The 20,865-nt window shown below is 40.1% G+C and overlaps 1 protein-coding gene across 1 annotated transcript in view; it reads right to left on the reverse strand.

Annotated features, from left to right (window-relative positions):
* Positions 1-20,865, reverse strand: part of cfap251 (cilia and flagella associated protein 251) — a 48,859-nt gene that overhangs the window by 5,135 nt on the left and 22,859 nt on the right. Inside the window, exons 8-15 of the mRNA XM_048611584.1 lie at positions 19,377-19,454; positions 16,239-16,283; positions 15,161-15,375; positions 11,078-11,272; positions 7,146-7,396; positions 6,421-6,572; positions 3,717-3,878; positions 593-777 (exon numbers count right to left, since the gene is read on the reverse strand). Of these exons, the coding sequence (XP_048467541.1) occupies positions 593-777; positions 3,717-3,878; positions 6,421-6,572; positions 7,146-7,396; positions 11,078-11,272; positions 15,161-15,375; positions 16,239-16,283; positions 19,377-19,454 (1,283 nt within the window). The remainder of the gene's footprint in view (positions 1-592; positions 778-3,716; positions 3,879-6,420; positions 6,573-7,145; positions 7,397-11,077; positions 11,273-15,160; positions 15,376-16,238; positions 16,284-19,376; positions 19,455-20,865) is intronic.

Below are 20,865 nucleotides of genomic sequence, written 5' to 3' on the forward strand. Positions count from 1 at the left end.
AGCAATATTGACTCGCTGCACACTACTCCCAGCCTGCTTCACAGCAACACTGACGTGCTGCACACCACTCCCAGCCTGCTTCACAGCAATGCTGATGTGCTGCACATTCCTGTCAGTCCGGTTCACAGCAATGCTGACTTGCACTTCTCCGAAGCAATTATATGTGGTTTAAGTTTCCCTGGAGGCAGCAGGGAACCATATTTCTCTTACAACATTTTACATTGGAATAGCTAGAATTCAATTCTGTCAAACAAGTTAATTTACAGAATAATAAAATCTTGTAGTAGATGTGTACGATACTGAATTTGCATGCTTATTTAATTGTTATATGTTGGTGTTTAACAAAATTTTATAAGCTGCAATTTGCTTTACAATGTTATAGTTTGTGATTAACAAAGCAACTCAGAATAGGACAGCTGGAAATGCATTGAAAAATAGCTGTAAGGGTCTAGAATAACTCAGTAATGTTCAAAATATTTTTCAAAAGAAACCTGAACACAATGATGTAGTTATTCTTTTATTAGACACATTAAAAAGATTAGTGTTTTGAAGGAAAATGTATGCCTTTTCTGAATAAATGGATTTCACATACCTGCACATTTTGGTAGTGGCATTGTAAAGCTTCAGCTTATACTGGTTATTGGCAGTGATAATGAAGCTCTCTTTACTGATTGGTGGGTACCAGGTCATGCACATAGGGATAGCACTCTGTTCTATTCTTTCACTACTTAATATCTGCAGATCATCCTCAGTACTATAAGCTAGATTGTACTCCACCTGAGGAATGAAGAAAAGGGATTTTATTAAATTTAATTTATATGATAACTACCGCCTTTTACTTTTTTTTAAATGAGAAAATATTTTGTAAGGTTCATTGGAACATGAACATAAAGCAAAGAAAATTAAATAGGTAAAGCACAATTACAAGAATCTAGCAAACAATCATGGAAAAACTGAACCGTATAGTGAAGAATAATCAATAAATTATGCAAAACTATTAGCATCAGAAGAAAATAACGAAGCACTTTAAGTAAGAGCTACAGAGTTCCAATATATGTTGGATCCTTTTATTATGAATGATGTTGTTGTCTGTGCTTTGGACACTTTGACCAGTTTATGTGTTAAAAACACTTTACCCAAGCACTCTTGTCAATGATGCAGACAAAGGAACACAAAATTTGGTTTGTGGTTCAACTCAATTTTATGAACAAAGTTTTCTCTATTAAACACTATGTGAGCATTTCCCAAATTCCATATTTACCTCCTATCTAGCTCTATCCACCTAACAAGGATATTACCCGCAAAAATCGACATGTTTAATCTGGGTTGTTGGAATCTCCTTCTTCTCCAATATAGGGCTGGCTCTCTTCTATGATGGTGGGTCTCACGGGTCAAGGTGGATCTTTTCTCTCTATTTGTCTCTCTATCTCTCTCCCTCTCTCTCGATGGTTGGAGCTCCGCTGCTGGGCCAGATCAAATCTACACTGAGTCCTCACTGACAGGGGTGGCATCCAGGTGTGTGTTCATATCCACCTTTGCCCCTGAGCTTTCGGAATGTTCTTGACCTTTGGCCAATGGCGTCATGAGATGGGTTCAAATCATCTAATAAGGTCACACCAATACCCTTCACTTTTACCATACCGGAAGTTGTAAAGTACACATATACAGGCAGTGAAGGTGTCAGAATGTCTGAATGATACTTCCACAATACACAACCCTCAGGCTAGTCGTAACTGGTTCCTCTTAAACCTTTGTAACTTCTTTGGTCTTGGTTTCCACTATTCTCTGTTGCCGATAGATGCTGGCTGCTGTTTAATTTAGTTTGGCCAATTTTCTATCAGGCCTGATTTCTCTATGTGTGGGTCAATTTAGAATGTCCAGTTTTGGGCCAGTGGTTGCTTGACCATTGTGTGATATCAGGAAAGCAATCTGGCTGAGATGATCTACAAAAGTCCCAAACTAAGTTACAAGAGCCTGAGGTAGCCAGTCAGCACAAAATGAACCAACAATGAAAATAGACCTCTTCTTGAATTTGAAAGATACATTAATATTACCAGAGATAACAAGGTGTAGAGCTGGATGAACACAGCAGGCCATGCAGCATCAGAGGAGCAGGAAAGCCGACGTTTTGGGCTTAGACTCTTCTTCAGAAATGGGGGTGGGGAAAGGGGTTCTGAAATAAATAGGGAGAGAGGGGGAGGCTGAAAGAAGATGGATAGAGGAGAAGATAGGTGGAGAGGAGACAGACAGGTCAAAGAGGCGGGGTTGGAGCCAGTAAAGGTGAGTGTAGGTGGGGAGTTAAGGTGGGGATAGGTCAGTCCAGGGAGGACGGACAGGTCAAGGGGGCGGGATGAGGCTAGTAGGTAGGAGATGGGGGTGCGGCTTGAGGTGGGAGGAGGGGATAGGTAGGAGGAAGGACAGGTTAGGGAGGCGGGGACAAGCTGGGCTGGTTTTGGGATACGGTAGGGGGAGGGGAAATTTTGAAGCTTGTGAAGTCCACATTGATACCATTGGGCTGCAGGGTTCCCAAGCGGAATATGAGGTGCTGTTCCTGCAACCTTCAGGTGGCATCGTTGTGGCACTGCAGGAGGCCCAGGATGGACATGTCGTCTGAGGAATGGGAGGGGGAGTTAAAATGGTTCGCAACTGGGAGGTGCAGTTGTTTAGTGCGAATCGAGCGTAGGTGTTCCATAAAGCGGTCCCCAAGCCTCCGCTTGGTTTGATGTAGAGGAAGCCACAACGGGAACAGCATACCACATTAGCAGATGTGCAGGTGAACATCTGCTTGATGTGGAAAGTCTTCTTGGGGCCTGGGATGGGGGTGAGAGGGGAGGATGTAGGGGCAGGTGTAGCACTTCCTGCGGTTGCAGGGAAAAGTGCCGGGTGTGGTAGGGCTGGAGGGGAGTGTGGAGCGGACAAGGGAGTCCTGGAGAGAGTGGTCCCTCCGGAAAGCAGATAAGGGTGGGGAGGGAAAAATGTCTTTGGTGGTGGGGTCAGATTGCAGATGGCGGAAGTGTTGGAGGATGATGCGTTGGATCCGGAGGTTGGTGGGGTGGTACGTGAGGACGAGGGAGATTCTGTTTTGGTTGTTATTGCGGGGAGGGGGTGTGAGGGATGAGTTGCGGGAAATGCGGGAGACACGGTCGAGGGTGTTCTCGATCACTGACGGGGGGATGTTGCGGTCCTTGAAAAACGAGGACATCTGAGATGTTCGGGAGTGGAATGCCTCATCCAGGGAGCAGATGTGGCGGAGGCGAAGGAATTGGGAATAGGGGATGGCATTTTTGCAGGAAGGTGGGTGGGAGGAGGTGTATTCTAGGTAGCTGTGGGAGTCGGTGGGCTTGAAATAGATATCGGTTTCCAGGTGGTTGCCAGAGATACATTTTTTTAAAAAATAAGAAGATTGCAAGGAAGTACAGCTATTACCATTCCTCCTTCTGTTTCTTTTCACATTTTGCATAAACAGCGAAAAGCTAATTTCATCAAACAGATACTATTCTTAGAGATCACGGAACCTAGCAGTACAATTACAATATTGCTTGTTTGCTTTACCATTTGCTAATCAATAACAGGTGATTATTTTTCAGCTAACTCATATTTGGGATTTGAATGAACATTTAAGGTTTAGATTATTCTGAATTATGAATTACATCAAAGGAATGGATTTTTAATGCATTAATGGAGCCTGTCCAAGCTAAAATTAAACAGTTACTTACCAGAACTCTGTCCTCTCCAAGAGACAATAACCTTGGTTGATTGCTATCCAAATATGTCCCAAATATGAGACTTCGAATCGGTTTAAAGTGTGCATTTTGCCTTCCCAAATATTGCCAAGATTTATCCTTTACCAGGAACACTGTTACTGTGCTTTTACTATCCTGCAACAAAAAGGATCATTACAAGAGCCACTATACAAGGCAAGATTTATTATTTAGCTGGAATCAACTGCTCATTGGACACTGTAACCTATATTTATTATTAGGCAATGGAATTTATATAGCACAAATAATTGTACAGTGATGAAAATAAAAAACATACATTTTAAAATTGTAAAAATGTAATATCGTTCATCATCTCAATGTTGCATTACATATATGATATTGACAAAATAAAACCAGGACTTCACAGGCAGTTGAGCAATCACCTAGTCACTGTAACATCTAAAACATTTTACCTTCTCTACAAACAGATTTTTTTCGGAACAAACTCTTCTCAAGCATTTTCATTGTTAGTGAGATGGTATGCTTCTCTAGTACAATGATAGGTTGCAGTGTGCCAACTGGGGGTGGTGTCGAGTTGAAGCATGGCAATTATAATTTATAGATTCCAGTTGGGACATAAAGCAGATGTTAACTTTCCCTGGGATGTTGAGAATACAGGCAAGAACCAAAATTATGATTCTCACCATCGAGTTCAACTGTTACAATTAAATAATTCCTCCTTTGATGGTAAGATTAATTTCTTGCCATTTGATTGCAAGAAGCCTATATACAAGTATTTGCATCTCATTAATACTGCTACTTGCTAGAATTAACTTTGCCCTCCCTATTCACCTCTGCCCAATAAAGATCCTCAACCCTTCAAAAACTCAAATGCACGAATCAAGCACGTACCTGGTAAGTTAGGGCCATGAGATATAGCAGAAGTAGCTCATCCAGTCTGCTCCACCATTTAATGAAGTCATGGTTGACCTGATAATTCTCAACTCCACTTTTCTGCCTTTTGCCCATAACCCTTGATTCCCTTACTGATTAAGTATTTTGTCTATCCCAGTCTTGAATATACTTAATGACCTCGTCCCAACAGCCTCATGTGGTAAAGAATTCCACACATTCACAACTACTTGAGAGAAAAAAAATTCTTCCTCATCTCTGTCATAAATGTGCAACCCCTCCCCTTCCTATTCTGAGCTTACGTCCTCTGGTCCTAGACTCTCCCACTGGGGGAAACAACCTTTCCACATCTACAGTTTCTCTAAATATCTTGTATATTTCAATAAGGTCATCTCTTATTCCTGTATGTTCCAATGAATATAGGCCCAATCTACTCAACCTCTCCTCATAAGACAGTCCCACCATTCCTGCAATCTGCCGAGTAAACCGTCTTTGGATTGTGTCCAGTGCTAGGGTATCTTCAATAAACAAACCAAAATTGTTCACAGTACTCCAGCTGTGGTTTGACTAATTCCTTGTATAGTTTTAGCAAAACCTCTCTATTTTTATACTCCATTCTCTTCGAAATAAAGGCCAGCATTCCATTTGCCTTCCTGATTACCTGTTGAACTTGAATGCTAGCTTTTTATAATTCAGGGACAAGGACTCCCAAATCCCTCTGTTCTGTAGTTTTCTGCACTGTCTCCATTTAAATAATATTCAGCTCTCTTAATCTTCCTGCCAAACTGCCTAACCTCACATTTCCCCACACTATATCCCATCTGTTAACTTTTTGCCCACTCACTTAATCTGTCTCTGTCCCTCTGTAGGCATCTTGTGTCATCCACACTTGCCTGTGTACCTACTTTTGTTCAAATGCGAATTTGCCAATATCACGTTCACTTCCGTCATCCAAGTCATTAATGTACATTGTAAATTATTGTGGTCCAGGACTGATCCCTGTGGCACTCCACTAGTTACAGGTCGCCATGTTGAAAATGTCCAACATTTTGGACATATCCCAACATTTTGTCTTCTATTAATTAGACAAACCTGTATCCATGCTATCCTGGACTCTATTCTTACTAAGTAGCCTTGTGAGTGGTACCCTATCAAACACCTTTTGGAAATCCAAATATATTACATCTGTTCCTTCCCCTTTATCTATCCTGCTTGTTACATCCTCACAGAGTTCAATTAAATTTGTCTGGCTTTATGTCACCTACATGAAGCAATGTTGACTCTGATTATGTATTTCTAAACATTCTGCTCAGACAACCTTTCTAATACTCTAGAGGTCTAGTAAGTCATGATTTCTTTTGAACACCTTCTTTGTCTCTGAACAATTATTTTAACAAGTTTGAAGAGAAATGTGCTTAGAAAAAAATCTTGCAGATTTGTTTTTAAAAATTAACATCTTTGTTTGTTTTTGTCTTTTGTTCTTTTATGTCTTCTACCTAATAAGTATGACCAATATAATTTATATTTTCTGTCCTTTACTTCCTTCTTTGTCATTTGTGAAGGTTGTGCAATTTAATTGGCTGAGCAGCTTGCTTACTGGTTCCCTGCTCTCAGGTACCAAGATGCCGTGGTGCAAGTGTCGAATTAAAACTACTAATGGAAGACTGGAGAGCTATACCTTCAAGTTCCTAAACCACGAATGCCAGAACTGTTCTCTGCTGAAAGCAAAATGCAACTACACGTACATTTGTATCAAGATCTTCTATCGATTAGTCTAAAACAATAATCAAATATTTGAAAGACTTACTACTGTTGCTAAGTATTTGGAATCATGCGAGAATGTGATCTGAGTAATAGCATCTCTGGCATACTGGAATGGTTCTGGCAACTCATCAATCAGAGAAAGTGCATCAAGGATGTGTACACATCCATCAGTAAGTCCAACGCCCAACAGTGAACCTACAGGAGTAAGAAGGCAGAACTTCACCAATGAGAAAGTCAATAATGAAAATATAGAACAAATTTACTTTTTCCAACAAATGTTCATGTAGTTCTGAGGCAAACATAAAAACAAATGGGGTGCAGTTTAAAATAGGATGTTAATTCACTACAAGCCCTTATCACATTCCCAATATGGATGAATTTCAACACAAGGTTTTCTAATTGCTATCATGTTAATACTAATGGTAACCCATTAAAAAGATGGCAATCTGAAAATCCTTGTCAGTTCTGAATGAACATGAAACTCAGCACCAAATTGCAGTCATGTCATCACTAACTAGAAGTCCCAGAAAGAGGCAAGCAGGTGTGTAAAATAGAAAAATATCACACTGCTGCATTCAGAGTGACTGTTCTGAGGCTTTTGATGGACCAAAGTGGAGGCAGCTTTACCCTTGCACCTGATACCTAAGCTCAGACCACTTGACGCCTGTGAGTTCTGAAATGGAGAATGCACAAATCATCGTCAAGAGCATCACATGTATCAATATGCATACAATAATATTTACATATTAAAAATTGTTAATGTAATACCTGCTTCATTATAAGTCACACACTGAATATAATTCCCTGTTCCAAAAAGCCTGCTGCAGATGGGTTCCTTCTTCTCATAGTCCCAGACCTTTAGAAGTCCACAATAGCTTCCCATACAGATGAAAGGTTGAACAGGATTACATGCAATAGCATGTAATGCTGCACCATGCTCCTGCAATAACATTTCAAGCTTGCACCCTTCTCCAGTCACATGAGCCACTTTTGCATCAACTGTTGCTACAACAAAGTTTCTACATAAAAATAAACACACAAAAAGCAAATAAAATTAAGAAAACATTGTATTACTTTTGCAATAAGTTCAATTCTGCTTTTCAAATGCTCATTAGTTGGACACCTTGAAAATAATACAAATAAGTTGGAAACATCAGTAAATTTTAATAAGGACATGTTTAGAACTATTTATACTAGTCAGAAGCAATACATATCACACATTTCATGTGACTAATCCTGCATCCCGAGGATAAAGTAGCAGCGACAGTGGAGTTGCCAAATACAACATTTCAAATTAAGTTGTTGGGTTAAAGATGGAGGAATATATATTTTCTTCACTAGCTCTTCAGCCACACAATCATTTCTATTCTATTCCTATACTCACCTGGCACATGAAGTAGTCTCCTTCCTAGCTCCCCAAAATCCTGCAGGATCTCATTCCTCTTTCTACTTATCTGTTCCCAAAATGCTGCAACATTCAAAGTCCTTTTTCCTTGCTTATTAGCTATCTTTTATTTTCAACAAGAAGGTAGATAGAATGAGGTTAGGCATCAAAAACTGAGCAACTTCCTTTCAGCTCACTTTTAAAATAAATTCATATATCATGGTTTAATTTTATGAAATATTTTCAGTAAAAGTCCTGTTTTCAGATGTATCATTCAACTATTTGTGTTAAATTGATGAAATCGAATCATATTATGATATTTAAATAATACATAACTACATTTGAAAGCAGTTTTCCCTATCCTTGTAAGTTTCATACTATGTTTTTCATTAGTTTTTTTATAATACTTTTAAAAATATTTCTTCATCTATCCTCAGTACATACTGTAAATATTTTTGATTGTTATTAATTTGTATTAAAGTGGTGATATTTATGTCTGTATAAAAATTAAGAAAAATAATCAATTTATAATTAACTATTACAGATTGAGAACATGTCTTGCAACTTACCAAGTTTGTATTAGTGATTTACAGAAGAAAAGGCTCGCATTTATATGATGCTTTTCACAACTCAGAACATTCCAAAGGAGTTAACAGCCAATTAGGCACTTTTGAAACCTAGTTACTATTATGAAGGCAGCAGTCAATTTGTACAGTGCAAGTGCCCACAAACAGCAGTGCCACAATCAACATTAATTTCGCGACTTTCATTGAGGAATAGCTTTTGATTGGGATGGCAGGCGTTTTTTGAAAGTGTGCCAAAGAATTTTTGATATCCACCTAAGAGAGTAGATTGGGCATTGGTTTAATATTTCATCTGAAAGACAGTGCCTCTGTCAAAGATGCTATAAAAGTTTACTTTTGTGTGTAAGCCTTTTCCCATGTCCTATCTCCCTGGCCTGTCCTAACCTGTCCATCTTCCTTCTCGCCCATCCGCTCCACCCTTTCCACTGACCAATCACTATAACCCAGTACCTGCATCCACCTATCACCATCCAACCCTCAGCCCCATCCTTCTCCCTTTATTTATTTCTGGGCTCCCCTTCCTCTCCCTAGCCCCCGATGAAGGAATTTGGCCTGAAACATTGACTTTGCTGCTCCTTGGGTGCTGTCTGACCAGCTGTGTTTGTCCACCTCCACGTTTATTGACTCTGGCTTCCAGCATCTGCAGTCCTTACTGTCTCCTAATCAAATTCCTCTTTCCTCTTCTCTGCCCATACACTTTTGTTTCCTTAATGAAGTAATTATTTTGTTTCTTAAAAAATGATTTCTGAAAGGTATCAAAGGAACAAATGCAAAATAGACCAAATATGTGTAAAATCTTTGGTTTGAATTATTGCCACAAACATCAGAATTTGTTAGGGAGACTGACATGATGTGTGCATGACCTTAGTAAAGTTGCCATTGTCCTCCTGGATCATAGAACTGCTCTCTCATGAGGCAGAGAGATGGCCAGTAGTGGTTTAACCTGAGGATTACCACACCTCAGGTAAGGAGAGAGGTTAAGAAGGACAGTCCTTCATGATAACCTCAGCCAGTGCAGGAATTGAACTCATACTGTTGGTATCACTCTACATCACAAACCAGCCTGCCAGCCAACTGCGCTATCCAATAGGGCAAGGCTTGTTGCAAGGTTTTAGTATGTTACTCAAAACAGTTCCAGGTCACTGGAAGATTGTTCCAGAGTCACAGTCAGTGGAGTTAGAAGATAGATAGAGACAGAGACACACTGTGCAGAAAGAAATTGTTAAACTGAGGTGACTTAGAGCTAATTGCTCTATGTAGCCAGAACTCAGGAAGAGTTTCTAGGAGTCAGCAGATGCATAATTAATAGTATAATTGAGGCTCGGTAAAAGAACTGGAGCAGTTGGATAGCCCTGTGTAGTTCCTGAGTCACAGAAAGTCTCAGAAGAACCAGTGTGCCATTAACAGCTCTGTGTAGCTGTGAGCTTGTCGATTAAAATCTGGCCTGGTATTGCTATTTTCAAGTAATACCACAACTCCACCTATTGATAAACAATAAATGAGCCTAATAAATCCAATAGGAAATTCAAGAGAAACTTCTCTACCCAGAGAGTGATTAGAATGTGGAAATCTCTTCAATAAGCTCTTGCAGAGAATCATTACAGAGATGACATATCAAATGGCTTCTTTCTGTGATGTAGAAATGCTGTGATTCTAATGATAAGAGTTAGTTGAGGCAAATAGTGTTGCTACATTTAAGAGGAAGTTGGATAGCTATGAAAGATGATGTTAGCTTAAGCATGCTGGTAGGAGATACAAAGGCAGCATAAACACTGGCATAACCTATTGGGTTCCGTGGCCTAATTATTTTCTGATTTGCAACGTATTAGAAAAAGGCCATGAAAAGGAAACAAATATTCTGTTTTCATTTGTCTCTCTCAGCTCCCCATCTTTGGTGATTGATCTATGCAATTAATCAAAATACTTCTTACAAAGTTTATGCAATGGCTGAAGCATCATGTTGTGTTGCTGACGTACCTATAAAGAGGAGAGGGACTAATTATATGAACATTTGCATGACTAACGTACTGATTTAGGTTGAAGTTATAGAATGATCTAGGCATATTCTCTATCTTGGGCTTATGGCCACACTATCTGAAAACACACACACTGGTTTGATCATGGAAGCACAGGAAGACTTAGGTCTGGTCGCTATTAGGGCTCTTCTGGTACAGTGGTAGTATCATTCCTCCTGAGCCAGGTAGACCTGGGTTCAAATCCCACCTACTCCAGAGGTGTGTAACATCTGTGAACAAGTTGATTCAAAGGATATTTATGTGCATTTGTAACACATGGTTTATTGCCAGTATGCTTTACCAGTTCCTGTTTAAAACTGCCACTGACAGGAACAGTGGCAGAGGAGCCGCTGTCTGAGCTCAGAGATGAAAAATAAGAATTGCCATTTAGATAAGATACCAGAAAGTGATTACCTCTGAAAAACTGAAACCATCTTTAAAAGAGGAGGTGGGGATGATGTCACTGAAGAAAAAGAGAAAAACGTAGAGCTCTCCAAAGGTAGGAAAATGTGAAAGGTTCATCCCAAATATCTATGAAACCTCACATTAAATTAATATGGTTTATACAAAGTACTTACTTTGGATTTTTCTAAAAATAGATGATGCATATAATTAAGAATTTGCTACATTTTTAACACAATCAGAATATTTCAAGTAATACTGCTTGAGCATATATAATGACTAGCAACATGTAGATGAAATATGAACATCATTAACCTGACAACAAATTGATCAGCATTGATGGTAGACTCTGATGGGAAGGAAGTTTTCTCATCGGCTTTGGAAGCTGGTCGGCTAGAGAAGGAAATTGAACTGATGGGTCCCAGGTTGAAGTTACTATACCAATTAAGTAAGCAAAGCTGTTCATCATAAAACTTGATGCAACCTTTGACATCACAAGTCACTATATACCTGTAATGAACAATTTAAAAAATGCAGTCAGTGTCATACAAATATAAACAATCTAATTCTTCTGCTGATAGATTTGACTTAAATAATATTTCAACATGATTAAATTAAAACAACTTCCACAACGACAAACAGACAAAGCACATGCTTACATCTGTTTACAATAACTTGCTTTACCTAGAACAAGTTGTTAGCCTGAAGCCAGAACCTACAGCTTGAGGTGCACCAGTTTAGCTGACTAATAGTCTTTCCAGTCTTTGCAGGTTAACAATTAGTCTCTTAGGTCAAATCATAAATAACCTTCTGTTGTTATGAAGTCCTATGACTTGAATCCTGAGTTTCTGGCTCAGAGACAAAGATGCTACCAATGAGCCACAAGACTTCATTTAAGCATCATTGCAATCACAAAAATAATAAGATGGGTATTTAGATGCAAACTTCATGTTTCAGGATGTTTGAGTTGCTTTTACTTTCCCATTCTAAAATGAAAATAACAGATACCTTCCTAGTTATTAAAGTGACTATTCAGCTCTTGCTATGACCTGCAGCATTTCTAAAAAGACAATGGTTGAAAATTCCAATGACACTCCTTCCTTATCAGAGCCAAGATGTCAAGGGACTCCCACCACTTGAGATCAGAGCTGAGCTCACAATAAATGATCAATCTACAGAAATAGAGATGAGTGTTCTTTCAACACAACAGAAACACATCAGGCAGAATCTTCACAGCTTCTGAATGATGTGGGAATTAACAAATCAGTCAGGAAAATAAGATGAGATAGGAGAAATGAGATTCTTGACATCCAAAGAGGGAAGGTCTGATTCTCCAAACAGGTTTTGAATAATGAGATGAAAGTCGTGCCAGCGAGCAGTGAGGAGTTGACTGCACTATTTGCATTCATTAGCTTGCGATTATTACCTAATCTCCTCTCATTGACATGCAGTTTGTGCAGTGAGCCAGTGAGAAACTAGACAGTGACAATTCCCAATATAAAAGTCAGACCTGGCAACAAGCATCCCCTCTAAGCTACATGGCTGTGCAACTGCTCTGAGGTTCCACGCACACAGCATGCACTCCAAATGCCATATTGATGCATTGATGTCCAGTTGTGGAAGTTGCAGTCATAAAAGAAAACTTAGGGGAAATGTAGCCAGTGATTCCAGTTTGTCACTTGCTCTTCCAGGCCTCCATCTTGGGGACAGCAATCCCCAAAATCTCATGGTACTCTCCACAGGCAGTAACCTACAGCCCTCATTCATAGACATTGGCTCTAGACACATATCAACCTTTCCACACCTTCTTGGCATATGTCCAAAGCACTCACAATATGGTTCTGCACAACAATGCTACACTTTGGAGCATGCCAACACTAGGTTGCTGCCAGGCCAGGTATTCATCTCACGGATTCGGTGGGCGTGCATCTCAGAGCTCCTTGCTTACTCTCTTAATGCTCACTAACTTTAAATCTACTTGTGCTCACAGCATCTCTTCCTCACCTGGCCTTTTCCACTCCGCAATCTCAAAGTTTATAGGCTCACAGTATCTTGTCTTGACTTGCCTTTTAGCACAGACACAAAGCCAAGCAGCTGTGCTACATCAATCTCACAGCTGCACCACATGCCAGCAACTTATGTGGCAAACACACAGAATGTGCTTCAACCAAATAGCCATGTCTCAAAGTCTAAGGGGCGTAGTACTCAGTTAAGAGAAGGGAAATGCCTTCAGTCTGAGGGTCCCACCACAGTAAGTGAAAGGTAGCATCTGCTATCAGTCTAGAGGATTGGGCATGGTCAGTTGGCCGCCTGGGGCAGTTATGATTCAGGGAGCTGTATCTCTTCCAATCAGGGAGTGGCCATGGCCACTGATGCAGATCCAGGGCAACTATTCAGACAGTCACACTAAGTCAGTGAGGAAGCTGCACAGAGATCTGTTAGAGATTGGTCACTATCAGTTAGGGCTGTCCATCCAGTTGAGGGTCAGGGTTGTGGGCCACAGTCAGTCCTGGGGTCAACTCAGTGAAAATCATGTGGGTTATCAGGGTTCACTGATGTGACAGGAAAATTGGGGAAGTCAGTCTGAGCTGAAAGGGGACCTGAACAATATGAGGGAGGAGATAATGCATTGGAAGACATATATGACTACAGGTGACATTACTGTTAGCTCTGTGAAGCAGAAGTGATCACAGGTGACCTTAAAAGTAGAATCTGTGGGCTACAATTCATAAAGACACTCTAAGATCTCATAGGCTGCACAATGACACAGAACTGACTTCCTCTCACCTGAGTATAGTTTTTTTTTCCTTTATTCATTAACGGGGTAAGGGCGTCACTGGCTAGGCAGCATTTATTGCTCAGAGGGCAATTAAGAGTCAACCACATTGCTGTGGGCCTGGAGTCACATGTAGGCCAGACCAGGTAAGGATGGCAGTTTCCTTCCCTAAAGGACATTAGTGAACCAGATGGGTTTTTCCTGACAATCAACAATGAATTCATGGTCACCATTAGATTCTTAATTCCAGATATTTTATTGAATTCAAATTCCACCATCTGCTTTGGCAGGATTTGAACCCACGTCCCCAGAACATTACCTGGGTCTCTGGATTAACAGTCCAGCGATAACACTACTAGGCCATCACCTCCACTTATGTTCTTATGCTCTCGTGTACAACTTGCCCTTTCTTGGGTCCAGTGAGGCGGGAGGAAAGGTAGCAATGATCAAACAGCAGTTACAATCTCCTGTTTTATTTTCATGATATGGCTTGTATTCTGGGTGGCACAGTGGCTGAGTGGTAAGGTGGATTAGCCAAGGGGAATGCAGAGCTACAGGGATAGGGTAGGGGGTGGGTCTGGGCGGAATGCTCTTCAGTGTGTTAGTGTGGACTTGATGGGCCAAATGGCCTGCTTCCACACTGTAGGAATTCTATGGATTCTACTCTACTGCATTCATTGAAATAAAATTCAATAAGTCAAACATCCATGTAAAGACATCCTATGAACCTCCTGGTCACCCTGCATAGTGAAGATTATTAAACTATCATCTGCGAGCGATACGAATGCTGACTGTTCACATTACTAAGGACCTGTTCTGTTTCTTATGAACACAGGTTCATTGGAAGCATGAGCATTGGATTCAGCCACAGAAAGGGTTTTGTCACTGTTGTTGTGGTGCAAAGGTGCAGAAACATGGAGGAGTGTCAGATGCACCAAGAAGCTACGAACCAGCGGTAATCTCCAGGAGGCACCAAACAGCCTCCACATAAAGATGTCTCAGTTGAATATCCCCTCAGGATTCACAGAAAGTACAGGGGGCTTCAGTTTATCATCCTCAAAACTGTTTCCTCCAGATGAGCGAGGCACAGTGTCACCACAGACTCAGGATGCTCTGGGACACTGCAACAGAACTATGCCAACCGCCAGTGTTAGACGCACGACATGAAGGAGTGGGTGGCTATCCTATCCCAGTTCCTCGTCACTATTTGGAGCAAAATTTATAAACATATTCCTTTCCTGTGTTTATAATTCCACTAGTGAAGCAAAATGATGTATGAGCATTCTTATATAAAGAATTAATGTTTGAAAATTCTTAATTGGATCAACAATCTCCCCTGTCCCCTATACAAGGTTTTTGGAGTCTAGCAGGAAATAAATTCTTCCAACAAATAATGAGAATTTTCTTTTTCCCTGCATTAACAAAGCACACATTTTATTTTTGAAATGTGCATCTTTGAAACATGTACTATATAAGAAACCAGATTTTTTAAGGGACCAGAAATCAAATAAAAAATATGCATTTTCTCATGCTGGAGATCAATTTTGAATGATTGCAATTAAGTTACATACACATCTGAGTTCTGCAAAGAATTCACTGGTGACAGTCTGCCTTTCTCTTACCTGTCAGACACAGTGACCACTGTAATGCTATCACTTTGTAGATTCATCAGTTTTAGAGCCTTTTTTTTGTGTGATTTTACTGCATCAAGTTGAATTTGTGGTGCGTTCACTGTGTCCCAGATAACCAAATTCCCTGCAGAAGTAGCAGTGAGTACTTGTGAAGGGGTAAGATGAAAAACTGATTGACTGTAGAGTCCAACAATCTTGTTAAATGTCTGTCGAAGAAAAGATCATAGTGGTGTAGTTTAATCGGTAAACCAGTTGACCATAAATAGATAAATACCAGTCTTCTTGCAAAATTTATAGTCAGTGAGTAGCTAGTTAAAAACATTCAGAACCACTGTTGAAAAGTTATTTGCAGTATATGATCTATGTGATTTATTAAGCCATTAAGCTGAATGCTGTTCTAAAGCATTATTCTCAGCTCCTAGTGGTATGCAGACGGCTTTCCTGGTGCAGTGCTAGTGTACCTATATCTGAGTCAGAAGACCCAGGTTAAAGTCCCACATGCTTCAGAGATGTATAATAACATTTCTGAGCAGATTGATCAGAAAATAATCCTCAATCTTGGGGGAAAAAGAGAACAGTTACTGACTTCAATTATCAGCCAAGATCAGAATGAATGGCAGAGCAGCGGCCAACTCCAACTCCTACTTTCTAAGTTTCTATTAGAGGCTGTCCATCAGCAGCTCTTCACCGATTTTCCTTCCCACTGCTGGAAAAGCTCAGAACTTTTGTCACACTTCTGGATCAGGAACCACACAAGGTACTGTTTTTAAGACGCTTATAGCTCAATTGTGGAAAAAGTTATTACATGGCAATTGATTGAATGTTATTGTTTTGATTTTGTTCCACATTCCTGCTAATCTGTAGGAAAAAGAAAATCCTTAATCTTTAGTTTCATTTCAGACTTGTTCATTTAAAAATTGTAAACAATTTTCAAAACACTGCACGGATTGTGAAAATATGAAATTTTTGTCTTTAGAAACTCAAATTAATTTTGCCTTTCACTTATAATACAGATGTAGCTTGAGATAGTTATCATATAGAAATTGAACAATTAAATATTAATACTTACTTCATCTGTAAGAATTGGTGATGCAAATTCCAACTGATTGTCTTTCTATAATGCAAAACAGACTTTATTAATGCAGTGGCTTCTATCAACATTATAAAAACCAAAAGTACTGCGGATGCAGTAAATCAGAAACAAAAACAGAAGTTGCTGGAAAAGTTTAGCAGGCCTGAAAGCAACGGTGAAGGGAAATCAGAGTTAACTTTTCGGATCCGGTGACCCTTCCTCAGGTAGATAGGAAGATGTTGGTTTATATGCATAAGATAGGGTGGAGAGTGGGGGTAAGGAGTAAACAATAGGTGGGGATAGAGCCCAAAGAGAGAGAAGAGCAGTTGGACAGACAAAGGAGTGGATAACAATCTGGCTGGGAGAGGGAATAGCAGTTAATGGAGACAGTTAGTGGCTAACAATAGGTAGTATGTAATGGCAGACTATGTGATAACAAGGCCTGGTGTGTTGGGTAGGGGGCTAGGGCATGGGAGAGTTCAGGCCCCAAAATTATTGAACTCGATATTGAGTCTGGAGGGCTGCAGGGTCCCCAAGCAGAAAATGAGGTGTTGTTCTTCCAGCTTACACTGAGAGCTGGAATATTGCAGCAAGCCTGAGACAGGGATGTTGGCCAAGGAACAGGGTGGTGTGTTAAAGTGGCAGGCAACTGGAAGCTCAGGGTCTTTTTTGCGAGCAGAATGGAAATGTTCTCTGAATCAGTCACACAGTTTACGCTTTGTTTCCCCAAAGTAGAGGAGACCACATTGTGAACAGCGATAGCAGTAGACTAGGCTGTGTGAAGTGCAGGTAAACTGCTGCTTCACCTGGAAGATATGTTTGGGCCCTTGGATACTGGGGACTGGGGCTGTGGGGATGTTGGGAGTGAAAGAAGAGTGGACCAGGGTGTCCCAGAGGAAACGGTCTGTGTGGCTTGTGGACAAGGGAGGGTAGGGCAATATGTGTCTGGTGGTGGGCATCTTGCTGGAGGTGGCGGAAGTGGCGGCTGATGATCTTCTGGATGTGGATGCTGCTGGGACGGTAGGTAAGGAGAAGGGGAACCCTATTGCTGTTGTAGGAGAGAAGAGAGGGGGTGAGGGCGGAAGTGCGGGAGATGGGTTGAACCCGGTTGAGAGCCCTGTCAACACAGTGCTGAGCTTTGCTGGAACACTGCAGCAAGCCTGAGACAGAGATGTTGGCCAGGGAACAGGGAGGTGTGCTAAAGTGGCAGGCAACAGGTAGCTCAGGGTCTTTTTTGCGGGCAGAATGTAAGTGTTCTGCGAAGTAGTCACCCCGTCTACTCTTCGTTTCCCCATGGTACAGCAGCAAATACAGTAGACTAGATTGTGTGAAGTGTGGGAAGTGGCGACTTTCTTTGGACAAGGATCCTCTTCCCGTCCCACAGACACCTTTGTCTGGCTCCAACACTCACTCCACCTGGACCCCTCCCTCTGGCCTTTTACCTGCACTCGAACTGTTCATTGATAACTGTTGACATGACATTGGTCGCCTCAATTTCTCCGCCCCCCCCCTCCTCTCAAATCCAACTTATCTCCCTCCAAACTGACTGCAGTCTGTGCACAACCCTGACTTTGTTATTAAGTCTGCCGATAAGGGTGGTGCTGTTGTAGTCTGACGTACTGACCTCTAACTTGCAGAGGCTGAGTGCCCCCTCTCAGATACCTCGTCCTATCTTCCCCTGGACCATGACCTCACCATGGTACATCAGGCCATGGTAGAAACTACGGTTAATGACCTTGTTTCATTGCTTAATCCCACACCTCTCCCCCCCCCACTCCACCCACTGCCTCCAAGCTGATAGTCCCCTGGTCCCGCGCAGCTCGTTTCTACCTCCTCCTGAAAATCCACAAGCAGGACTTCCCAGCGAGACCCAATGTTTAAGCCTGCTCCTGCGCCCCCAGAACTCCTCTCTTCCTGTCTTGACTCGGTCTTTTCTCCCCTGATCCAGTCCCTGCCCACGTACATCCATGATTCCTTTTTTTAATTTTGTTTGGCATACATTAGAAAGTGGGTTACAATAAGAGATGACATTTACAAAAAGGCGCCAGATGATGACTTGTAGTTTATAGTTCTGTTTAAAACTCAAAACTTGGCTGTTTAATTTACTAACTTGTAATGATATATAATTAACATACATCACTGTAACTTAATTTATTTTTAAAAGGGACTTTCACATATAAAGGATTTATCAAGTTATTGAAGTATGTAGATTAACTTGGTGATCATCCCTGGGCTACTTCCTTTTTATTTTATACATTCAAATTGATCTTATGCAGTTTGAAGGCAACCAATGTATAGAGCAGTTGGGATATGTGGCTGCAAATATTGCCAGTCTCTTCAAGACCATTACTCAAGCATTTCTTGTCCATGGCACTAGCTAGATAAATCCAGGTAATTGACGCTGCTTATTAACTCCTAAGATTTGTTAAGGACATTTACAACATTTTGTTCTAGCTCCACAGCAGAAAATACTGAATGAAACTAATGATTTTTTTTAGTACACTATTTGATTTTCATTGCATATGGAGAGTTAAGTTCAATTTTGATCTTCCATTATAGCACGATGAGACAACAGCACATAATTAGGACAGACTCTACAAGATGCTTTCTTTCATGCATACTTTTCTTAATATTTAGGTTCCAGTATATAAATTCCTCTGCACTCATACCTATGTCAGCTTGTTACATTATAGTAATAACTCATCGTTAGGAGAGGAGAATAGATAAGGAGAAACTGTTACTCAATGATCTGTCTTGATTGTTGAACAACATTCCTAACTGCCCAGTTCTCCACTAATATTCTTATAAGCAGCAGTCAAAAACATAATTGGCATTTAATTTTTAAGAAAACTTTTGAGAAATTACATTTAATAGGAACATAGGTATACAGGAGAGGTACATCGTTCAGCCCCTTGAGAATGTTCTGCCATTTGGTGAGATTGTGGCTGATTATAGCCTAACTCCATTTAGATGTATCCCTTAATACTTTTGCTTAACAATAAAAGTCTATTTCAGATTTAAAATGCAATGCAAATACAATTAAATACAAAATTATGTCCAGTAATGTTGAAATTTAAAAAAGGTGCTTGAAATAAATGACTGGGTCACATTCTGCTAATATGCAGTAAAACTCACCCAAGTATAGAACACAACTTCAGTTTTACTGTTGCTCAGCAATTCAGTATTATCTTCAGGATTAAAAAGTATAAATGTCTAGAAAAACAACAGGGGAACTTATATGAAAAACTATCAAGCTACTTATAAGCCAACTCCAAACAACTGATCATGTGACGAATTACCTGAGATCAAAATAAAAAAAAATTAAAAACCATTTCAAGTCCAATCAATGAGATTAATTTCTGATTACTGAATTTTAATGTAAATTATAGTTAAGCAAAATTAAGTTGCACAAATTGGAGATCCAATACTAATACTGTGGCACTAATAATTCACTTTAGAAAGTAGAAAGTATTGACATTAGAAAGTAAATTCGCTAAATTTATGACCAAGTGGTCACATTCTCGAAACAAATTAAGTATGTAATAATAACACGTTAGAATAAGTTTTGATGTAAGGTAAATATGTAAACAACTGAATAGAATGAAATCCTTCAAATGTTTGAGCATAAGACAAATATGCTTATGTAGAGAAACCTATTATTTTGTCTTTGTAAGAGTCAAATGAAACCAGATATAAAATTATAATCAACACATATTTATTATATGTTAAAAATATTATTTCAACACAAGCTTTCTGTCAGCACTTTTCCATTATAAATTCCACATTTATAACAGAAACAGCTTATATAAACATGTAATACAGTAATTACAACCTTTTCTAAATAAAGCACAGCAGGAGAACCTAATTAAATCGTGACAAACGTATGTACAGTACACTGTTCCACTCTAAAAGTGGGCACAGAACATTATAAAGGAAATATATTGATAAGAGTAGAATATATGGACTTCAAAGTAGGAACTGAGCCATATTTGCACACCTGTTCCAATTATTCCAAGCCATTTTAATTCAATTCATGTGTCAGCAACATTTGCTGTTCACCCAATACAGGAATTTTAACATGAGTAAGTAGATGCGATCAGTTAAGCATATGGAGATATTTTAGTTGCATTAATAAAAAGGTTACAAATCTCAACAACTCATTTCATAGGGTTAACCAGTCAAGTATCCTGAGCCTGTTTTATATTGATCTTTCATCAGATTACCCTCGTAAAAAAGGCTCTTCCCTGGAAGGAGGATGAGATATTGCATCCTCCACCTTAGCTTATCCTCAAGCTTCCTCTGGCCTGACTAAAAGCCATGTCTGTTAATAAGGCTTATTTCCAAGCAATAACATTGGTGGTTGCTGTCAATGTCGCAGATTATGTGGAAAAACTAGAGATCCAGGGCTGGATTTTGAAACAATTGTCGGCTGGGAGTCAATGCACAGCCTACAGCCATAACACGCTGCCAACAGTAAAACTGGGTGAGAGTGGGAGTTCTGTCCATTAGTGGAAGGAAGTCCTGCCACTGAGAGCCTCCACAATCTGACTGACCAGCAGTGCTACAGCCCAGCAGCAGTGCAGCCTGGCAGTACTACAGCCTGGTGATGCTGCAACCCAGCAGC

The sequence above is a fragment of the Rhincodon typus genome, chromosome 24 (genome assembly GCF_021869965.1).
Source record: "Rhincodon typus isolate 14 chromosome 24, sRhiTyp1.1, whole genome shotgun sequence".
NCBI lineage: Eukaryota > Metazoa > Chordata > Chondrichthyes > Orectolobiformes > Rhincodontidae > Rhincodon > Rhincodon typus.